This window comes from Drosophila pseudoobscura, chromosome X (assembly GCF_009870125.1).
Source record: "Drosophila pseudoobscura strain MV-25-SWS-2005 chromosome X, UCI_Dpse_MV25, whole genome shotgun sequence".
In the NCBI taxonomy this organism is placed as follows: Eukaryota; Metazoa; Arthropoda; class Insecta; order Diptera; family Drosophilidae; genus Drosophila; species Drosophila pseudoobscura.
In genome coordinates, this window is record NC_046683.1 from 14,624,718 (window position 1) to 14,648,405 (window position 23,688).

Genomic DNA, 23,688 nt, shown 5'->3' on the forward strand with positions numbered 1-23,688 from the left:
TATGACGCCTCCGGGCGGAAGGGGAAGCGGAAGTGGACTCCATATTCCCCCAGTCCCTTCCGTAGTCTAAAAAACTGTAAGCCGCGGAAAACGGATAGCCAATTCGGGTCACTCAGGTGCATCAGTGCTCAGAATTTCGAGATCCCAGCTGCACCGATACATAGCTTCAGATCAGACAAAAGACACGAAAGTACAGTCAAGGCAAACATCTAAACACATAAATATTTCCATACAATCTATACGAGTACATATATAAGTGTATTGCAACATTTGTTCTATATTATAGCTTATCGACAAATTGATGGTATTGATGATATTTTCTCAGCTTAAGATCGGCTTAGAAACGCAGAATCGTGAGATGATCAGATGGGCTTTACAAGAAACTAGATCAGGACTTTAACGATGGAACTTTCCACAGTTAGGTGCATCTGTTCATCGAAGTCCCTGCCCTTGTGGTACGGACGGAACCTGCAACAGTGGCACTGAGTGCACGGTCGGATGGTTGTCAGTACCATCTCGTGGCATTAAGTAAGCCGTAGCCACTTATCGACAAACATAGACTTTTAGGGGAAAAGACGAGCCTTTCTCTTTTTACCGCAAACTATCGGTACCCAAGATCAGCTCCTACCGATCTAAGAAGAATTGAGAATATGCAAACGAAACCTGTCCATCACAACCCTGGTGCCTTTGGTGTTCAGGGAAAATACGGGAACAGTTAATCTTCAATGGTATCCAAATACATATGTGGACTTGAACATAATACCCGTCGGAGTTACGACGACAGTTGATCGAATTATGATTATTTTTGTCAATGACATTTGGTATTCTTTGGCCAGAGTAGGGCAAAACTCAATTTGTGGCGAGACTCATTTGTCGCGTGACGAAAGAAGCGAAGCGCAACTGCTGCTGCTGCTCCAATTGGAGAAGCAATTGTCTTACTCTCGCTCCAATTGGATTTCCGTGGATTGGATGTTGCTTCGCTCTTGCTCGTGCTCGTGCTTGTGCTTGTGCTCTTACTCTTCCTCTTGCTCATTGTGTACTCTTGCTCTTGTGTGTTTTACAGTTACGTGTGGAGGAGGACGGCTCGCTTGCTGAGGAGTGAAGGAGAGGGAGACGGCAATAAGACTGAAGCTGGCAAATCCTCACACAAAATGCGTCGAAGAAGCAGCAGCGACAGCGGCAGCTGTCTTATCAGCAAGAAACAACAACAACAGCAGCTGGAGAGGAAGGAGGACCAGCAGACTCGGGCAGAGCAGCGACCGCGACCGCGGCAGCAGGAGCAGCAGCAGCCGCAGGCAGAGAAAGAGCAACGAAAGCAGCAGCAACAAAATCAACGGTTAATCCCGGGCCCCCGCTGCCCGCTGCTGCTGCTGCTGCTAATGCTGCTAATTGTTGGCGAAGCAGTTTACGGTAAGTGCTATGTGAGAGCGAGAGCGGTAGAGCGTGGCAGAGAGGGAGGACACTATCAAGGTATATTTATACATATATGTATGGTGAAGGGCTGGACCTGATCATACCAAATATAGACAAGCCTACGGATAGAACAGGCAGCGCGTGCAGAAACTGTACCTCTAGCTTGAAGATCTTTTTAATATCTATTAATCTTTAATCGGTATGTTTCTTCGCGTAAGCATATGCGAGTATAAGAGAGTGTCGAGTGCCTCATAGTGGAAAAATATACCTTGGATTAGGTTCGATTGAGTGCGTAGCTGGAGGAGAGTGCTAGCATCTTTGCACATGACTGGGAGTTACATCCATGGCGTGGATAAACAGCGTGTACACCCCATTCCACGGTGGGGTGTTGGTGATTCATAAAACATGGCCAGAATGGCCACTGCCCCCCCTTTGTGACCTCATTAGAGGTTCATTTGTTTGCTTATTTATGCAGACACACAGATACACACCCAGATAAACGCTAAGCATACACGAATGTACATACATACATACATATGTATGTATGTAGGTCTGCGTATATTGGATCATCCCATCCATGGCATATGGCATTTGTGTGGCCCTTTGTGTTACCAATTTCTGCCACAAGTTGAATGCATTACATTACATTTTCCCTTTTATCCATACAAATTCGAACTCTGCTGGTGTACATTGCCCCAAATAGTATGCTACACAGAAGACAGAAAGCACACATACGCGAAATATACATACATATATATATGGGTGTGCGTGTGCGTGTGTGTGTGAGGATGGCTTGGTCTCCGTGCGCTTTTGCCTGTAATTAATTGACTCGCACATTTTTCGCATCAAAAACAAAAAAAAAAGCAAAAACAAGCCAGAGAAAAACTTTTGCCCAGACAATGTTTTATGCCCCCCTCCCCAACCCAATCCAACCATATGTGTATGTATGTGCTGAAGAGTGTATATGTGAGTGAGGGAGTGTGTGTGAGTGCCTTGGAGTACGCCAAGTGTGTGTGTGTGCCGGCAAAATGGACGACAGTTGGCCGGTGATGCACTGCAGTCAAGGTCGTTAGAGCGAGATGGCATTCGGGCGGTGCTTTTTTATGCTGTCGCGTTTGTGGCAGTCGGCCAAGTTGGTCAACATGGCTCATGCTGTGGGCTCACGCATACACATGTCCATACATACACATGTATGCTTGCATATCCATGCACTGGAAGAAAGGAAAGCGGACTCAACACTCATTAAGCAATCTGCCGTCTAATTACTTTCAATTTAAATACTAATAAAGGGGGTGATTTGGGGTTCCTGATATCACAGCTCTCACAGCTTTTTGTTGAGAAATTTTCTCCGAGTGTATGTATGTACGTATGTACCTATAGAGACCTGTGTGCATGGCTGTGTTCAATTGGAGTTGAGGCAACTTAATTTGTTGGCTGTTGGATTGCTCCACTTAAAGTCGACTGCCAGTCGATTCGATGCACAACACAAGTGGCTTCTATTGTTATCGATAAGTTTGATTGTTGTGCCGTGTACTTTCGTAATCGATATGTCAATAATTGCTGCCCACTTTGACTGGTGCAGTCCTATTGTTCTTGATAGTCTATTGATTGTTTTATCTGTACTTGTGGCATTTCTGATTTATGTACAGTGACCAACATTCAATATGCTTCATGGCACACTTCAATCCCATGTCTAACAAGCCTCAAATATCTTCCGTCCATTGAGTGCTGGAATGCATTCCGATGAAGTGACAAATATGCCACAAACTGCCCCAATACAATGAAACAAGCAGCAATTATGACCAGAAACTGGAATTGTTTTGGTCTTTGCAAAAGAAAATGCCTTCCACAAATTTAATTAATTAATTGAGTGAGTAAGTGTGGTTAAGGGATTCCTCTGATCTTCGATAAAACGAAACGAGATATGCTTGAAATGGATTCATTTAATTGATGTATAACGAACGGCATTGCGACAGAGAGTAATTCCCTAAATTGCCAGCCAATATTCGTTTCAACAACTGACTGTCTTTGCCTGTCTGCCTGTCTGCCTCTTGTTGTCGGCCAAGGGACATTTTTGGCTTTTAGCAACTCGAGATCCAATAAGGGAAAGGTCACTGGTAGCCCGAATTCGTTTGAGGACGCACACAACGAAAAGTAACCCGGTCCATGGACAAAGGCAAGGGGACCCTGAAGGCTCTCAAATGTGAGGGACGCAGCCACGTGCAGGGACATAGAAATCCAAATAATGCTGCCTTAATTTTAGGGATAATAATTTTACTAATCTCCGCCGCTCCTCCCCACTGCTTCACCACGCCTGGCCGGATCAAAGGGGAGGCAGCTGTTTACGGTCTATCCGTAATTGTAAATTAATGCATGCAGAAAATGTGACCCCACACAAGATGGAGGCCAGCCGGAAGTTGATTCTCGCAAACACAAACACACACGCCCGCACACAGACGCATCCATAAGCAGACTCACGCCGATGCCTACGCAGATTGTTTCCTTAATGCCCAATGCGTCAGAGGTAGCAAAGGTCGTATGGGGTCAGAGGAAGCTCGAACAGCTGGAGTTACTTTGAACTCTGCTTGGGAATATTGCATAAAGAAGTCTTTGTAGAAAACGCCACAGATTACATACGAGTATATGGATAAAAGGGTATCAATAACGCGTTTCCCATTGAGAATTCCCTTCGCTTTGGTATTTTTCCGTGCTTTCGCTTCGCCAATAATTGAATAATTTTTGACATGAAAAATGGCCCAAAAGATTGGGGCCCACAGGCTGGGTAGATTGTATGGGCCGGGCAAGGCTGTGCCACACATGGCAATCAAGTGGAAATATTTTGCTTTCGAGCTCCAGGCCCCTCCCAAAAGTGTAAATGCAAAATACAGTAAACCGTTTACAGCTGGGCAAAAAAGAGCCCCAGACAGAGGTCCAATTTCAGCAAATAAACTAGAGATATTATAAATGAAATGCCATTAAATGTTTGCTGAGCAGCCCCAATGCGAATGTATTATTGGGTTTTGTGGCCAAATCGAATTTCATTGCATAATAACGAACTACGGATCTCCAAAAGCCATAATTTAGAGAACATTTTTGCCCCCAGAAGGTGTCTTCACTACTGGTGGGGGGGCGGGAGGGGGGTGGGGCACTGGGGAATAGCGTTTATTTATTTGAAATTAGAAACTGCCAACTGCTCCCAAAAGTGGCCATTAATTAAGGGCTACGGACGTCTGGCTACGGGCTGCCTGCTGGGAGAGCTTCTGGGGATTGTGTAATGACTGCAAAATGCTTACAAATAGCCATTTACGAATTTTGAGCTGCCAGCCAGGCAGCCATCCAGCCAGCCAGCCAGGACAAATGGGAGTGGATTGTCAGAGCTGGATTTGTAAATGATGGTCTCACCTTCTTGCCCGGAATGCGTTTGAGCTGCTCGAGCAGCCGCCCACACACAAATGACAATCAATTTGGCTAAATTGTTTCGCACAGCAGAAGGTGGACATCGTCGTCCTTTACCAAATCAGATCTAAATATATTAGTCCACTCAATAAGGGCCATTTTGGTGTCAATCATACGGACAACTATCGGTCATCATCAGTCATGAGGTGAGGTTCTGGTATCAGGACGATCAGGATATATTTATCAACCAGTCCATTGTCTTGGAAAAGTAATGTAAAATGAAATTGCTTACTCGGCAACACATTGTTCATTTTTGGCTAACTAATCTTTTAGCTGGGCTTATAACTAATCTCTGATTGAGAAGGCACTTGTGTTCTTCATTCCGAAGGCCAATTAAAGCATCTTTATAATTCTAATAAGACTTTAATTGATATTCTGTTGTGCACATTTTTTGTTTAATTTTTATCTAAATTTCTAAATATCATAAAATCATTTTCTCATTCTAATCCTCTTTATATTCCTGCTATCCTACGCATCGAGCATCGAAATAATTTTTCATTCAAAAACGAATGTGTGTACATATGTATGTATTTATTGGTATTCAATATCGTCCTCTGCCTGGGCCACCTCCACACTGGCAAATATTTGTATGCTTGCCTGGGCATTTTTTTTTGTCTTATTGCCTTTCATAATGAAATTTAAGCAGATCTGGCAAATGTTTGCTTAAAGCACTTTTCATGCTTCTGTCACGGCCCGTCGCATTTGGCCATTTGCTCCAAATGTTAGCTGACCCAATTGTGGACGCATTGCCCGTAGGGCTCGAGAGGGCTGGGGATTCCCGTCATATCCTATATACCCTTCTCTGTCTCTCTCTCTCACTCTCTCTGCCTCTGACTCTGCGGAAACTTGGAGAACTTGAGGGCAAGGAATTGGCTTTGGCTTTGGCTTTGGCTTTATTCAACATTAGCTAATTTGTGTGCGCTTCTTGTTCTCTTTATTTGTTTTTGGGTTCCGTTTCATTCATTTTTTGTTTTTTTTGTGCTTTTTTTTGTGTGTTTTTCTCTAATTTCTGCATCTTGCACTTTGCTTTTGCCCTTCCTTTGCTTCCTTCATTTTTTGTCACGACGTTTTTTTTTTACACTTCCCTCTTGTTTTTGGTCATTCGACTTAAGTGCCATCCTGGATTGTCCTGGCTGCTCCTACCATTGCTCCAGGTCCTTCTCCTGCTCCTTCTTCCTCTGCTTCTGCCGCCTGTCTTGACACTGATTTCAATTATAAATTTGTTGTTTTATGTGTGTTTGCTCCCTCCATTCTTTCATTTCTTTTGCCCTTTCCAACATTCTCCAACTTTCCTGGGAACCTGTGTGGGATTTTTTCCTATACTGCGATTGCCTTCTCAATTGGTGCCGCTGCTGCGAGCGCTGTCTGGCCATCACGTTTAATCCAAGTTGGGAACAAAGCCCACCCTCTCTGCCCCCACAGTTCCCACCATCTGATACCGCCTCCAACCAACCTGCTGTCTACCTTATTGTCCTCTTTCTAGCTGGGATGTAAGCTCTGTGTTGTGTTGCCCTCTTTTTTTTATTTTTATTAGTTTTGTACCTTCTATATACATATATTAATATAGCTTCCAAGAAAAATATTCTTGCCAGAAAAGATTTCTATCAACATGTCCGACTGGTGCAGAAATATCTGAAAACATACTTACATCCCCATTGTATTATACTCTAATTTCTGTGTGCTGAATTCTCAACCAAAACTCATTGGCAGAGCATTCCCATGCCTCGTCTTGCCCCCCCAATTGGCTTTGTTGTATTTCTTGTCTAAGTTTTTGTGTCCTCGATGGCCGTTCAGCTGCCCTCCTGTCCTACTGGTAATCCAATCGTCTATTATCCCTGTCCAGATGCATTTTACTTATCAATTTTGAGGCATGCAACTACTTGCAGCACTTGGGATTGAGACATGATGGAAGGGGCAGGGGCTGGGTTCCTTCTCTTGCACTTAAGGGGGAAGATAAGTGGATATAATTATGTATGTATGCCGAAGAAATTGTTTCCTTTTACCGGGCTGTGTTCCAAATTAGTTTGTGATTGAATTAGGCAGAGACTGAAGGGGGCTTTCAATAGCCATTTCTTGGGCTCCGAGGCAGACCGACTAAATGTAAATATATTTTAGTTGCATTTGAATATAACTTTAATATTTTCTTAGTATTCTGTTGCACTCACATTTTCCGGGCATTGTTCGCTTGCGCTTTTCATTCGCATTCTCAATTTCCCGGTGGCAGCTCTCAGGATTCTCCTCTCTCCTCACTCCTCTGTCTTCTGTCTACTGCCTTATGGCCCCTGCCCCATGCCCTGGTCGGATCTGAGTGAAAATGCAGTCAACCCTAATCAAATTTTCGCTGCAAATTGACAGTTTGCCTGCAGATTTTCATTTCGCGTTTTCATTCCGCCCACTAAGCACGCACTACCGGGGAGGAATGGGGCGGGTAGTGGTGGTGGCAGTGGTAGTGGCTGTGGCGGCGGTTGCATGTAGAGGTAGCATGCCTCGGTTAAAGAGTTCTGTTCGTGTTCGGGGGGCTTCGCTGCCTTCTTTTTGGTTCCGTGTCTGGTTCGACGTGCGCTCCTCCTTCCCACTTCCCAGCCCCACTTCCCTCCCCTTCCCTGTGTCCCCACGGGGCATGCAAATGGTGGCAGGTGGGGGTGCAGGGGGGTGGGCATGGCTAAGAGGCATATCTGCCATAGCCGTACGCTGATTTAATTTTAAATCTCTTTCGGCCCTTCTCTTTGCGCTTTCACTCAAAATTAAAATGACGTCAGGGGTTGGGGTTGTCCCGTCTCTGCAGCTTGCAACGATCCGCCAGTTGCCCAGTTGCATAGTTGCAGGTTAATAGATCATCTAGCGGGCGGTATGGGGGGTGGTGGAAGGGATTAAGGCAGATGGAGGCATCCCAGTTGCTGCCACAGCGGTTTCCTTGCTCTCAATTTGCCTGTCACAATTCAATTGTCAGGCATTTCATTTCAATTTAACAATTTTGTATTTTCTTCTTCCCACAGCGGAAGCTACTTGCAACTTGCTGTTGTTGCTGCAGCTGTCATTGCCCCACCTTCCCCCCCCTAGCAGCAGACCTACATATCTTCTTGTTGTAGTCACGACAGCGGCAAATTAATCTATGGCATGTCATTCAGTCAGTCAGTCAGTCATGATTGTCTCCGACTTCCGGCGTCTCCATTCGCCCGACACATTTCCCCTCGAATTATGCCGAAAGGGGAGCACAAATATTTTGTTTGCATTTGCCAAAATTTGACGTTTCCAATAGGACATGACAAGCATCTCTCTTGGGTGGTGAGTGCTATCCACCACTATCCACCCAACCCCAACCCCAGCCACATCCAGCCATCAATTGCACAAATTCAATTTGCAATACGAGTAAAAAGTCGATTGCAAACAATGAAAGACAAATGTAGGTTAAATTGTACTCACAAAAATGGAGCACAACTGTCCAGCACGATCAACATTTGCGAAACGCTAAAACGACTTTGATATTGTCTATATTTATATACATATACATACATATATTGTATGTATATTTGCGCAAAGCTGTTGCTGTATGCAAATATTTTAGGAGCCGCAAAATGGTTTCTTTATGAAAAGTGTTTTTCAATATATTTTTGTGGAGCTTCGATCTGTGTGGACTAAACAAAAATATGAGTTGTGAAACTGAAACTGCCACAGAAAATTTTTTATTGATTTTAAAGCGGAAATTCATGGCTGAAAAGATAAGGTAATGGCAAGCTCTCAAGACAAGCTCTCAAGAGAATAAAAATGATTGATCTAAGGTCTTAGATATATCTTGAGTCAAGTCACAGCTGATCTGAGAGATCCTTCGATCAACCAAGATGGAAAGTAGAGGAGTTTTGGGTCAAAGAAAACTGTTGGAAGCTGGGGGCTTTTTTTGGGGATCTCTCTCTGATGCTAGATTTTCTTTTTACTAATTATCTTAAGTATCTTAAGAGCTTTTCGATGCTGTCCTTCTGGAAAAGGTTTAATTGGGGGTGGGGGCATGTCCGGTTAGCGCATGTCCCAGAAATGTCCATCTACATGAGCCACAAAGTTTTTGACATTGCGGTGCAACTAAATTTCGGTGACAGCCATTGTTCATTTCATTCAAATTTCGGTGTGTTTTATATTTGCCCTAGCACCAGTCCCAGTAAAAGTTTTGTATATATATACATACGAGTACTGTACATACTCCCCGCAATTAAAAAATGCAGCAAACCGAAAATGTTGTTAATAGAGCGGAATGACAGCCGGAATTGTCAGCCAAGCGGAGAGGAACAGAGGGACAGAGGCAGAGAGAGAGACATAGGGCGATAGGGGGACAGGGTGGAGGTACCATAGTATGAGGGGAAGAAGTGGAGTAAATGGGAAGTGGAAGGTAAATGCATAATTGATGATTACGTTTTCCTGTTTCGGTTTGCTCCACTCTGGCTCTGGCTCTGGCTGTGGCTCTGGCTCCCTCCCTGCCTGCCATCTCTTTCCCATTGAACTGCATAAACTATCAATTAGATACTGTTTTCAGTTTTATTAACTCCCTGCAGGAGGTGATTGGTATCCGGTTTGGGGTTTTTGTGGGTAATGAGCTTTGGAGAGCAAGGGATGTGCCACACATAAATTGCCAGGACACGAGACATGCATCTTTTGTTGCCGGGTGCTGCTGCCATGTTTTATTGCTAATTGCAACTTCAGGTTGCAATGTGGCTTCTACTTCGACAGTATCCCATCTATTTGGGAAACACCCCGTCACCGTTTGCCCCACGGGAAGGGGGGGCATGTGTCGCACACTTGGCAGTGCCTCCTCCCTGCCTCCTCCCCCCCTCTCTCACTGTCTCACTCTATCTGTGTCTTTATCTTTTGGCTGTGTGTTTGTTTGTGGCACGAAAATAATAAAACTGATTTTATTTATGTGCTGCGCCAGACCCAAAATTGAAATTCTGCAACACAAGCTGGGAGCAGCACAGAGCACAGAGCAGGGGGGAGGGGGGATAAGCCGGAGGGCGGGCCTGGAGGGGGTGGTGGTGGTGCATGTGTGGCCAAAAGTGTTGCCAAATTCACATCGCGCGCCTGTCTGGCTGTCTGCCTGTCTGGCTGTATGACTGTAAGCTCTTCTTTAGTTATTGTTATACGGGATAGAGGACTGCGAGCCCCACACGAGCCCCCCATCGTTCTACCTAACTTTATACTGATATTTATCGCTTTTCCTGGACCTGCCACCGATATGTTGCTGATGTTTTCTGCTTACCGCTCATAGTTAATGCGCCTCAAAAGTTCTCTATCAATTATTGTGGCAGCGGCTGTTTGCTGTGGCATGTGGGACATGTGTATCTGCCGGCTACATACTTTTGGGCTGGCCGCAGATACAATGTGCACCCATCAATCACATTTGTTAGGATTCATTCTCAATGGCCATTCACATTCACATTCACAAAATGCAATAATCATCCCCCTCTCTCTCTGTCCCTATCGCTGTCTCTGTGGGAGAGGTGGAGCTGCATTGAGTGCTGCATTTTCCATGTTAATTGCAAGCTGAGCCAAAAGTAGTAACATTTTCCACATTCCTCTCGAAGCGCAGCCGTGGTCCAGGTCCTCGTCCCGGGCACGAGGAATGCAAAAATGTGGCATTCAGAATTTCCCACAGAAGCCCGACGCTAGTACTGGCTATACACCCCCTCTCCAGCACTCTCTTGGTGCTGCTCGACAACCACTTGGGTGTTTCCCCTGCGTTGCCATGGATCCTGTCGTAATCCCTCTTTAAAGCGGATGGAAACCCTTTACAAATGAATCCCAAAACTGCGGGATCTGCCTTTGGCACTGCCACTGTCACTGCCAAAGGCAAAAGCTTAAAATATTCATTATTAATTTTATTCGCTGTATTAATCAACGCTGACGGCGATAATTACCCGTCGCTTCTTTCTCTGAAAGATGAATGAAAGAATGAATGCCCCAGTCTGACGATTACGAAAGAATCAAAAGAGTCAGCCCATCACAAGTTACCATGGAAAAATCAGTACACTCATTAAAGCCAGTGTCCCATCCAGAGAGCCGTTTGGGTCTTAATTTTATGAAAATACGATTGCTATATCCCCAACCTTCCAATCTAGTATTACTCTGGGCCTCTCTTCAACTGGCTGAAGGCACAAAATGCAGCATAATTATTCTTAATTTAATATGACAGAAACTGCTCCAAGCCCTGGCACTAGATGGTCCACTCGAGTCGCGAGTTCTTCGAGCACTCGGGCTCCACCTGCTCCACCACGGTGGCCAGCCTGAAGCAACTTTTTGGTGCTCCGAGGAGCCCCACCACTGAGCTGGCGACGTTGCATGGACCACCACAAGGATATTGGCAGCAGAAAGAAAATTCAATCGAAATTGGAAATTGGATGCAAAGGAAACCTTCAAATATGGCGAATGGTGCACACTTGTGCGCTCCAGCAGCTGCAACAGAAGCTCGTGGTGACGGGTGCAAAAATGCTCGGTGGACTTCTTGAGGTACAGTCCTTCCTTCCTTCCTCGGTGGACTTCTTGAGGTACAGTCCCTCCACTACCTCGAGGGCTGAACGGGTTCGAGGTTGTACTTGGCCTTAATTCATTCATTCATTCTTCTTCTGTCGAGTGGACACTGAGCTTGTCCTCGGACAACACCTGCTTGGACATCGAAGACTAAAGTCTAAAGGCCATGGCCATGGCTTGAAAGACTTACAGATAAAACCACTAGTTGGAAGTAAACTTCATCTTAAAGACTGGGCCTAGAGGATAGTTGGAAGTTCTCTCAGTGATGCCTTGAAAATGATATTCAGGTGTAATGCTTTCAAGGGCAATGCTTGAACTGTTCCATAACCCAATGAACCTTTCCAGCTGGGAAATTTAAAGAGTACAACATATGTATCTGTAAATGATGGGTCTTTCTGCAGATGGGTCGGTTCTTGTTGGGTTTTTAGCTTGAGCCGAAGATCTGAATATCAAAGGGAACATTGTTCCATTCAATTCGAACTTCTTTGGAATTATTGCGAGGAGCACTTATTCGGTTATAATTTAATCTACTATTTGCCAGTTCGAGGAGCTTCTCAGAAATAGCTGATTGCTCGGCGTGGAAGTCCCGCCTGGGCCTGCGGCCTTGAGTATTCAATGGTAAATCAATGTTTGACTGTTTGCCCACTCAATTATGGATTGGCATATTTACGCAACTTCAAAGCCCATAAGCCGCCCATTGGATGTCCTGCGGGATAAAAGATTAATACATGTTTGCACTGATTGCGGAAACCAGTTCTCCAAGAAGCTTTCGCACCTCCATAGACCCTCTCCACAAGCGTTTAATTTATTCAATAGACTTTTGTAATTGTCAGAGGCAGCAGGGGCAGCCGAGGCTGAATGCAACAAGCGACACTCGGCTCCCAGCAATTAGTAAATCATGAGGAAATTATGGGCTTTGTGAATGCAGCCCCCAAAAGGAGCAGTCCCAGTTGCCAGACGAAAATTTTAATGCAAACTGTAAATTATTATATACTTAGTTACATTTTGCTCCAAATGCACAGGCAGTCCCTCGATCTCCGTCTCCGTCTCCGCCCTCAATGCGACTGTTTCGGCCTTCTCTCAAAGGGCTGGCTGTTTTAGCCATTTCTCGGCTCCCGCTGGCAGACAATACAAAACTATAAATATGCACAGTCACAGACAAAGTCACAATCACAGTCACAGTTGCAATTATACCCGAAGGCGCACAGTGGTCGGAGACCAAAGGAGGCGAAATATGTATCCTCCTGCCTGAAAATATTTGATTTTCATTGGTCAAATCCTCATTGAATATATATAGAAATCTCATCTAGCCGCTAGCTTAAATTTGTTTGTTGCCAGCTTTTCAATTAATTAATTTTGTTTGTCAATTGTCAAGTACATAATATTTAATTTCATTCAATTACATGCCTTTGGAATGCAATTCGCTTGATCTTGAAGATTTGAGCCACACATTTATTGATTCAATTAATTTTGTGTCGTTGACCAACCACTGTGCCGGACTCATTCACAAGTCGTTCGCTGGAATGATATATTTTTTATTTTACCATCTTCTTCGCCTCATCGCTCCTCTCCGGCTCTCCACTCTCCATGGCTTGGCGGTGGGTGGGTGTCTCTGGCAGAGCAAGCAAAATGCAAAATTTATTGCTGAAAACTACAAAACACACACAGCGTCTGGGCGCAGGAGGTGGCAGGAGGTGGCAGGAGATGGGGTTGCGGTGTTGGGTGGTTGAGTGGTCGCTGGGCTGGTGGGGTGGTGGGGTGGTGGGGGGTAGATGGGGGCGTGGAAAATGTGTTAAGTCTATTGAGTGTATTAAAGCAAATAACTGCGTCGACGAATAAAATACATACGGGGAGACGACAGCGTGGAATGTGCTCCAGGCACTGCCAGGGGGGTGCAGGGGGAAAAGAAGAACGCTGTGTGGATAGAGGGCGTGGCAAAAGATACTTTATACACACACGCTGACAGATGCACCGACTCAGACACACACATATGCAAATATGAATATAAATGAACAACGCGATGGAGTCCAAGGCCCAGCCTGAGCTCCGATGTCTGGGTATAGCATAGATATAGAAAGAAAACCGAACAAAACCGAGGGAGAGACACTTAGAGAGAGAGAGAGAGAGAGGGACAGCTTTTGGTTGAAAGTTGAACGTGTGGTTTACAAACGGCACCACTGAAATCGACACAAGACACAGGGAGGGCGAAGGGCGAAGGGAAACCGCAACAAAAGTGGAGCCAACCCTGAGCCAATGGAACCCTGGCAACTCTGACAAAGAATTTAGTTGCCCTTTAAGATCAAATATGCCAATATATCCACGCACAAGACAGTCGAACACAATCCGAAATTTGAACGAATAAAATAGTTTATCGAAAAAGCAAGGCTTGAGGCCTTGCCCCAACTCCGAATTTCGTCACTCTTTAGGCCCAATTTTGGGCCATGTAATGTGTGACAATTGTGTGTTTGAATTCAGACCGGAAATCGAACAAATAAATGATGATCGAAATGAAACTGGGTGGGGGGGAATGGGTGGCAACTGTAACTAGAAATTCCTTTTGCCGTTTAAGCCCAATTATGGCAATATTTAAATGCAATGCACAAAATGCCATTCAACAAAACCTCAAAAATGGTAAACGACAATTTGTGCAACAAAAACCATTAATTATTGCAATTTTAATTAGAAAGATTGAGTGCGTAAATTTTGGGTAAAGTTTTAACGGTTCATTAGATACCGAATGCATTCGGAATATTCTTATTTAAATTAATTTCAGTGCTCATTCGCATTTAATTGATGTGGCAAATAGTTGAACGAACGCTGCCAGCCGACAGCTAAACTTGCAGGCAGCAGAAAACATGGCAACAAAAACAAAAACACCAACTGCAGCAGGAGCAGGAACAGGAGCAGGAACAGGAACGGGAACGGGAACAGAAGCAGAAACACAACCAGAACCAGAGCCAGAACCAGAACCAGAACGGAAATAAGCAGCTTTTGACTAACGGCAAAATGGATGCCAGAGAGCTGGCTGTGGTGTGTGTGTGTGTGTGTTTAAAAAAGCATCGCAGTGCCTGTAGAAAAGGGGTGAAAAAGAGGGAAGGCAGGGCTAGAGAATGGAAGCATAAGGAGCATAAGCAGAAGTGGAGTAGCATCTGGCACTGCCCTGTGCGATTACAAAAACATCAACACTTAATATGTTTATTAAATTTGTTGCTACATCATTAGGCACTAGCAGCCATGTAATGTGAGGCAAACACTTCACATGCGCCCATGGGTATGCCGTGCTGTGTGCCACATGCATGTGTGTGCCAGTGCTGTCAACGACTACTACTGTCGTCTGCTTCAGCAATAGCATACCCTATGACCCATAAACTCAACTCGAATGGCATTCAACGATCACTGGGATGGTACGCTCGGCTCTACCTATGCACTATAGACATTCAAATAAACTGAGTGCTGTATTTGGGCATTTTGGATGATAGCTTAATGAGAGAATTATGAAAAAATAAACCAATAAAAACCCTCACGAGAGAGTACATTAATGTATGGGAGTCCATTGTCTTTAAAGGAATGTTTACCTTTTGAGACACAATAGAATTCACTCAACAATTAATTACATACCAAATGAATGTCCATTTTGTGTGGTGTGGAACGAGTGTGTTCAAATCAGCCGCACTCACCCAGCCTGTTGTGGTGTGTGGTTTGGTGGCTTGGTGTTGTGCCACACAGTAGCCCCACAGCAATTAGTTGGCACTTGAGATTGTTTTCCCCACATTCGATTCAATTTAGCAAATCAAACTCGATTGCTGCTGCCAGAGCATCCCTGCTTCGTTGGCTTTCCTAATTTCGTTTTGGTTTGTGCTTGAATGTAGCTGTAGTTGTAGCTTCCAGTCGTGCCAATGCCCTATGCACACACACACACACACACAGAGTCGTACTCTCTCGGTGGCATGTGTTTCTGTGTGAGGCTGCTTCTTTGTGTGTGTGTGTGTGTGTGTGGGCTGTGCTTTGGGCTACTTTGCATGGGCTTAACGATTGTTGTTTAGATGCAGTTACAGTTACAGTTACAGTTACAGTTGCGTTACAGTCGCAGTTACAGTTGCAGTTACAGTAACACTTACAGTTGCTTGCTGCGAAAGAGAGAGCGGGATGGCCACTCAGAGGAAGTGAGAGGGCAAGTTGAAGCTTTAATACAAATATGCATTGCCTACTTTTTGGCGTTGCGTTGCGTTGCGTGGCATGGTGTTCCGTTATGCGAAAGCTAACAAAGTATGCGTACCCAGTCACACACACACACACCGATGTACATATGTATGTATGTATGCACATCCACCTTTATTCACGATGTATATGCATGGCTTGCCTTGCCTTGCTTTTTTTGTTGTACTTTACTTTACCTCTTTTTAGTTTCACTTTTGCTGTGGCTCTGGCAAAAGTTATGCGCATTATTAAAAAAGGAAACGCGCTCACCGCATAAATTTTAATGCTCATGATTATTATTATCATAATAAAATGTAATGTTCCAACCGCCACCCACACCCCACGGCCACAAAAATGACTGAACACATATATATATATAGTATATATCCACTTTTACTGCCGAAACTGCATACTGGTACTCAGGTGAACTCCATTTCGTTTTTCCATTTCCTTTCAGCAGTTGCGGGCAGTGGGGCAGTGACAAATCGCTCGGCAGCCACCCAATCATTGACACTATCGCAGAGGTACCACCAAGACAATGCCACCAGCAGTCCAAGAGGCCACCCCACGACAAGCTCATCCACAGCCAATGCATTTGCCCAGCAGGAGGATGCTGTGCTGCTGGACGAGGACGAGGAGGAGGACCAGGAGCCGCATGCACTGACCATTTCACGACCACCGCGGGCGGGTCGCAGCGAGCGGCAGGCGATGGAGGAGGATCAAGTCGACCGCTGCCGGCTCTTCGTCGAGGGAGATCCCACCAAGAACGAGCTGTACAGCCCCGAGTATCCCAATCTGTATCCGAAGAACATCAACTGCACGCGAGTGATAACAGGTAAGGATAAGAATAAGGGATCTCTAAAATGCATTTGAATGAATACGAATGGATGAATGAATGTAATGGAACATTGTGCACAATTAAGTGAATTCCCCAAATATTATGCATAGGTACATTTCTAGATTAACAATCGATTACCCCTGGCTTAACAGCTGAATGACTGACTTCGAAATCCAAATAACAAATTCAGGGCAACCAATATGCATATCTGGCATATCTTCCATATCGAATATTCATTCAGCACACGCATATTTATTCATACGTATTACGGCACTCAATCTCAATCCTGCCGAATCATACGGATATTAATGAGGCAGAGAGATATTTAGCTGGCATTTAGATAGAAATTATTAGAGTGTCCTCATCAATGCGGGGTCTTGCTCGAACCCAAGTAATTTCAGGTTCATGTATTCATGCCCCAGCCCATTCGGTGGATTATCTACGGCTAAGCAATTAACAACCAGTCCCCCCATACTCGTATCTGTATCTTTATCTGTATCTGAATCTGAATCCACTGTATGCCACAGATACAAAGACAAATAGGAGCTTTGATGGAAGACAATTCGCAGTCAACTTCCTGTGGCGCACGAGTTTGTGGAGTGTGGAGTGTGGAGTGCAGGCCTCGTAAAAGTTTATATGGCAGGCACTTGGCGACGAGCAAGCTACTGCAAATAATTGCAAAGTCTTTTGGCCAAGTCTTGGCTGTTGACATTACCAGATGCCAGTCAGTCAGTCAGTCAGCCAGTCAGTCACTCAGTGAGTCATTCAGGGCGACTAAGGAGGGGGGAACCGTTGGAGCGGCAGCATTAGACGGCGCTGATGCGTAAGATGCTCCATACAGATTCGAGTGGCAGGACCGTTTTGTGTGCCCCATTTAAAAGCGTTGGCGTGCTCGGGGCCCTTCTTCCACCACAATTCAATCCCTCGATGGGGGATTGCCAACGGGGGATTGGGCCGAGCAGTCATCATATTTGAGCTGCACTCGCTTCACTGCCTCTTCCACAGCTCCCAGCTCCAGTCCCAGCCCCATCCCCAGCCCCAGCTCCAGTCGAATCGAGTCAACTCCAATGCTTATCTAAAGTCGGTTAGAGGCCAAATCATTTGTCAGTTAAGACAAAATAATGTCACTGCAAAAGTCAAGAGCTGACAGATAAAACCTGAAAGCGAATGATTGACTTTCCATAAGCACGCATCAGCGGTCCCAGTATCTGTCTATCTACAAATATGTCAGCATATGTATCTTTCTCTCCCACCCCCATCTGTGTATGTGTGTGTGTGCTCAGCATTAGCTGGGGGTGGTTGAGGGACTCGAACTGACAGAGGCAGCTGCTTATTTGCATATCAATGTGGGTGTGGGTGGGTCCTGCTGGTGTGGGCGGGTCGTAAGAGGACCCCAGTGGAGACCATGTTAATGTGGAGCTAAGCAGATGAGAGATACATCTTAGACAAAGGATTCCCCATCTAAATAGAGTCCAGGGCATCTTTGTATTTCCAAAATTAGTTCATAAATTGTCCGAATTTTCCCATGATCATTCTGAATATTTATTAATTGAATGCCAAAGAACATACAGCCCTAGAGCTGTAGAGCTTTCATTCGAAAGGGAAAAAGTATGTCTTGGATATCTGCCTGAATCCCAACCAAAACCAGTCCCAATGGACAATGCCTCAAATACAAAACCTCTGCAGATGGACATGAAACCCTCTCAGAGCCCAATAATTAATCAATCAACATGAATGAATGCCAAAGAAGGTGCAGCCATAGAAGAGAATCTTCAGAATGGGTTAATATGTTCCGCTATGTACAATACCAGGAAATTCCAGCTGGACCACCGGATTGAAAACCAATCTACCTGAAAGAGAGCCAAAGGAAATACTGCATGTTGTCTGTATGGTATCAATTGTCCTTCGTATTCGCCTTGGAAAGCATGAGTAGTTCTTTGTGAATACTTTCCGAAGTCGGGCCTTTACCATTCAGTCCAGATGTACCCGTCCCAAATATGTACCTTCGACAGGCAATCTAGTTGTGGACCTCGACCCCATGCCGAAGGATAGCCATCGGCGAGCTGCCCATGAAATATGCAAAATTTGCAAAACAATTTTGCTGAATTTTCCTCCAGAAAATACGACAAAGAGCACTAGCTCTCTGTGGAGACCAGATCCCCCCTCCGGCCGAACGGATTGCCTATAATTATGAATGCATTTTCGATCCCCCCCCCCCCCCTCCCCCCTCCCTTCTTTTCTGGGGTAACCATCAATTGGTCTGTTCTGCTTTGTAATTGGGTTTCATTTTCGAAACTGCCATTGCAATTCAAAAATGCTGCCGTTCTCTATGCCATTCCCTCCGCCCCTTCCCGCTGGGCTTTGTAATTTAATAGCACTAAACCAGCACCAGCATCCCCCTCGGGGGGCCAAACCTTAACTGGATTCCTTACCCCCTTTTCAAGGCCAATCAATGCGAAATCCTATTCCCATTCAACCTCCACTCACTTCGGTATTTGTTTGGCTCGGAACCTCTGCCTCTCTGTGCCGTTCTCTGTCTGTGATTCCAACTTTCATTACTTGTCCATCTCCATTATGTAATGTGTGTGTGTGTGCGGGTGTGTGTGCGGGTGTTAACGCCTTGGCAATTGCTTCTCTGTGTGTACATATGGATGGATGTGTGTGGGAATTAGGGAATATGTGTGTTGTTATGCCACATTGGCCACAAAGGTTCCATTTCACAGCCAACACGAAGGAGCGGATCAGGTTGGCAATGGGAATCGAGAATGGGGGAGCAGAAGAAGCAAATGTATTTTCAAATGCCAGCTCCGGAGGCGGAGCCCACTCCCACTTCCACTGCCACTCCCATTGACATTCACATTCACATTTGCCATTGATTCATGCCAAGGATTCGTTAGCTCAATATGTATGGCCGGCAATGTGAGTGTGAATGAATGAATGAATGAATTTGGATGTGGGTATGGGTCTGGGTGTGGGTGTGGCATCTTGATACCTTCTTCTTTTCATGCAGCCTCTAAATGAGTCCCCAGAGTCTTTCATTTGGCCATAGATACGGCCGGATACGAGACCATGATTGGGTCTAGTCTTTTTTCCTTTTAAGCTTGCTTTTCCTTTTGAAACCCCAAGAAAACGCCCTTTAGATAGATGTATCTTTGCAGGCATATCATAGCTTCGATTTGCTTGTGAATGGGAAAACTATGCGCAATTTTTGTACAATTTTTTATTGAGTAGCACAAAAGAATGACACGAACGAATACTGTGCGAATGCTTTGAGCAAAGCTTATGTTTTTGAAATGTGGGGACTTTTATTATTTTATTAAGAAAGCAAGTTGCTTGCCCTCCTGGAGTGAAAGCAATCATAAAGTAATAACCAAAGCAACCCAAGGTGGACTTCGACCAACAACAAAAACCACACTTCTTAATTAAGTGAATGAGTCCTGTTCCAGTGTCTCGGGAATCTAGCGCCAGGCTCGAGGTGCATTCCATCTTTCGTCTGCCCTGTTCGGTGGCATTTCCACTTCCATGTCCGCAGCCATTCCTTCAGAGGCAGAACTTGAGCTGGCGCAGAGCTATTGTTAATCAGTTTTTCAGCTCTGGGGCATTTGACTTTGAGTAAGCCCGAAGTCAGAGTTGGAGTCGGGGTCGTGGTCGTGGTCGTGGTCGGGGTCACCAACGGTAGTGATGGGATCATGGAATTTATATTTGTCCACTAACGTGTTGCCTTTTGTGCTATTTTCTTTCTCTCTGATGCCTGCCTGCATCTAATTACAGCGCCGAAGGGACAAATCATACGCCTGGACTTTCGCAACTCGTTTAATATCGAGGCCAAGGAGGAGTGCAAATTTGATTTTCTCGAAGTAAGTAACAGGCAGGCAACTGGTTGATGTTGATGGTAACTGGTAACTGGTATCCGGCTGGTAAATGGTATCTGGTATCTGGTATCTGGCTGGCAACAGGCGGAAAGAGAGACGAGACGAGACGGGTCAACGTCAGTGGCAGCGCCAGCGCCAGCGCATAAAAAACGCAAACTTTGTTGCAAGCTCAAAACACAGGCAAAAATGAAGCTGAAAAACAGTGTGCAACAAAAAACTTGCTTAGTTGCAGGCAGGGCTTTGCCTTGGCGTGGCAAAGTTTTCGATTTGTTTCTTTTACGACTTTTTCTTGTTACTGCTTTCAATTTTTTTTTTTCGCCTAGATCCTGGCCTTTTTATGCCGTGCCCCTAACCTAAAAATTGGAAGTTTTAATTGAATGTTGTCGTTGCCATAGCCATAGCCGTTGCCTTTGCCATTGCCTTTGCCGTTGCCGGCAAGTCGTAAGCCAGATTTGAATGCCGTCTGCCATAACCAACAGCCAAGCAGCCAGAGTCTCAGTCTCTGTTTCAGGCCAAGTCGCTTCTGCCAACTGCCAAAGCGGCTTAGGCCAAGACAAACTGTTTGAGATTTGCCATCTGGCTGTGCTGAGATCTAAACCTAAATTCTTGCAGATACGCGACGGACAGTACGGCTTCTCCACGCTGATTGGCAAGTACTGTGGCACCGATTTCCCCCCGGAAATCACCTCCAAGGAGCGCTATCTGTGGTTGCACTTTCACTCGGACGAGACCATCGAGTACACCGGCTTCAGTGCCGTTTACGAGTACCTCGATCGGAACCGCGAGGCCCCCAGCACCGACCTCAACTGCACCATCGAGAAGGATGGCTACGAGGGGTTCATCAACTCCACGGATGTTCCGGCGGACATTAGGGAGCAGGTCATCCGCAACAAGATAGCCCTGGACTGCATTTGGCGCATTCAGGTCAAAGAGAACTGGAAGGTGAGTTTGTGCACCAAACCCAATATCTAATCGCACTGGTACTTGTGTATTCCATCAGCATTTAATGGGGCCTCTTTCCACTTGCTCTTTTCATCAGATTTTCCTCAAATTTTTGGACTTTAAACTGAGCAAGCCGAACGATTGCGAGACCAACTTTCTGGACATATTCCCCGAGCAAACAGTGATGCCATTGAGGTGAGACCCTTTTACCTGCCTCCTCCTTGACTGTGGGAATTCTCGTACATCGTACATCGTACATCGTATCTGAAAGGTTAATCAGATTTTGCTGCGTTTTACAACACTGCCAAATTGGGTTTGGTGTACCGCGGTAGAGCGCTGGGAGAGCAGCCGGATATATGTATACGCGTATACGCAGTGCCACAAACCAATTTCCGCATTGCCAAAAAGCGAGAGATCAAAGCCCAGTCAAATTTTCAATTTATTACCGGCCAAAAGTAAACTGTATGCCAGCGGAAGTGGTGGCCGCCTTTGACTCGTACATCCCTGCCGTGCCATGTCCTGCCCTGCCCTGTCCTGCCCAATGGCTGGCTGGATGGCGTCCTGTCTGTCTGTCTGTCTGGCTGGCTGGCTGGCTGGCTCCATCTTCGACACGCATTGACATCCGCTTTTAACGCGCCAATACATTTCCACTTGTTGCTGCTACAGATGCTCGGCACAACACTCAAATTGATTGACTGGCGTTTTCAGCTCTCGGAAAATGCGAAAAGGGAAAAGGCAAAATGGAAAATGGTAGCACTGGACGGGGAGAAAGGTTGAAGCAGAAGCTTCTCTGTCTTTTTCGTCAGCCATGGCCATTGATTTGATGCCTTTGCTACTGCTGCTCCTGTGGCTGCTGCTCCTCTGCCTGTCGCTCGTCCGTTCAGCTTTCATTTAAATTCATTTTTCGTAACAATTTATCGCACACGACGGGTGGCAGCCACCCACACACGAGCCAACATTTCGTAGCATACTTTCTGGGGCAGGGCAGCCACAGAAAATGTCAGCAAAGCGTGAAATGCGCCAAAAGAAGCAGCAGGGACAGCAGACAGCCAACGGCAACGACGATGGCAACGCCAATGGCCACCAAATGAACGAACGAATGAACATAAATACCATACTCAGTGAACGCCATCATTTAAGCTACATTATAAATTATTTATTTATCGATTACGTATCTGGTATCGATGCGAAAATATTTACCAAAATTACAATATATGGCCAGTGACTAAATTTGGCTGAGGAACCTACTCCAAACCACTGGAGGAAAAACATTATTTTAATAAGCATTTCCTTCTATCAAATTTTGCCAAGCCCTTAAACGGACAGGGATTCAAAAAGCATATTAAAACCATTCTTCAGGTTGAAAATCTTGAGGGTCATGGACTAACATTTGTTCATCGATTTTAATCAAACATTAGTTCTGGATATTTCCCATTTAAAACGAATTAAATTGTCCATAGATAACCTCCAGAAGGGGAACACTTGGCTTGATAGAAAATTTTCCATTTCAGGGCAGTACAGTAAAATTTGTGTAACACAAACCGGATACATCGGGAAGTTATATTGTTCCACAGAATACTTTCTGCAATTCAGGGAACGATAAAACAAGTTTTCTCCACGAATATCCTCATATTCCAATCCGATTGCTGACTTACTGTTTGTTCAACGAGGACGCAGGGTTTCTGGGGCTTCTTTGGATGGTAGGGCTTCGGTGAAGGGGTATCGAATTGATCCAGGATGTCATCAGTTGACTTTATGCTTATAGGAAACCCCACACGAAATAGTACATAAATATTACAAGTATTTCCTTAAATATTTGCAGAGAACAAGCGTTTCCCCGCATCAATTATAGCAACTGATTTTCTTTGTTTTTGTGTCTTTTACAGGGTGAAAAACTTTTGCGGATCGGCGGGCGAGAGCATTACGGCGGAATCAAATATTTTGCACTTGCGTTTTTACGCAGATCAAATCGCTATTAATTCGACATTCGGCATTCTGTACACCGCGTTTCGGGACCGTGGAGCTGGTAAGTCCTTGCCATCCTGGCTGCTGCTTTGATGATGGCAAATCCCCCTGAATTGGCAACAAATGCTCGGGCGAAAAGTACAAAGGCATGACCGAAATCCTTGGGGCAATCCGGTGTTAAGCTCACCCCAAATCCCGATGTGGCACTGGCCTCCCCCCCTCCATTTTTCGGCTGCCCATTTCGCAGTCCCATGAACCAGTACGAGGCCGAAAACAGAGGCTAAAAGTGGAAATCGCTTGTCTAACCAACTATCTGACTCTGTCATCCACCATATCCCCCCGATCACCCTGTCTATCTATCTATCTATCTATCTTTCTTTCTGTCTGTCTGTGTGTCCGTGTGTCTGTCTGTCTGTTTGTTTGGCGCACAGGGTTCTGCGTGATTGCCGCCAGTTGCCAAAGGCAAAGGCTAAGCACTCTTTTGTCATTCAACGA

General features: G+C 45.3%; 1 protein-coding gene across 7 annotated transcripts in view; it reads left to right on the forward strand.

The window, feature by feature from the left end:
* The window catches only part of Neto (Neuropilin and tolloid-like), an 89,237-nt gene that overhangs the window by 41,137 nt on the left and 24,412 nt on the right, over nucleotides 1-23,688 (forward strand). For 6 of the 7 annotated variants that reach the window (XM_015186126.2, XM_001354697.4, XM_015186124.2 and 3 more), the window contains 6 exons: nucleotides 1,064-1,410; nucleotides 16,034-16,411; nucleotides 20,186-20,271; nucleotides 20,899-21,228; nucleotides 21,326-21,423; nucleotides 23,115-23,254. In XM_015186126.2, the coding sequence (XP_015041612.2) occupies nucleotides 1,064-1,410; nucleotides 16,034-16,411; nucleotides 20,186-20,271; nucleotides 20,899-21,228; nucleotides 21,326-21,423; nucleotides 23,115-23,254 (1,379 nt within the window). The remainder of the gene's footprint in view (nucleotides 1-1,063; nucleotides 1,411-16,033; nucleotides 16,412-20,185; nucleotides 20,272-20,898; nucleotides 21,229-21,325; nucleotides 21,424-23,114; nucleotides 23,255-23,688) is intronic. The other variant, XM_015186125.2, reaches the window with a different exon arrangement.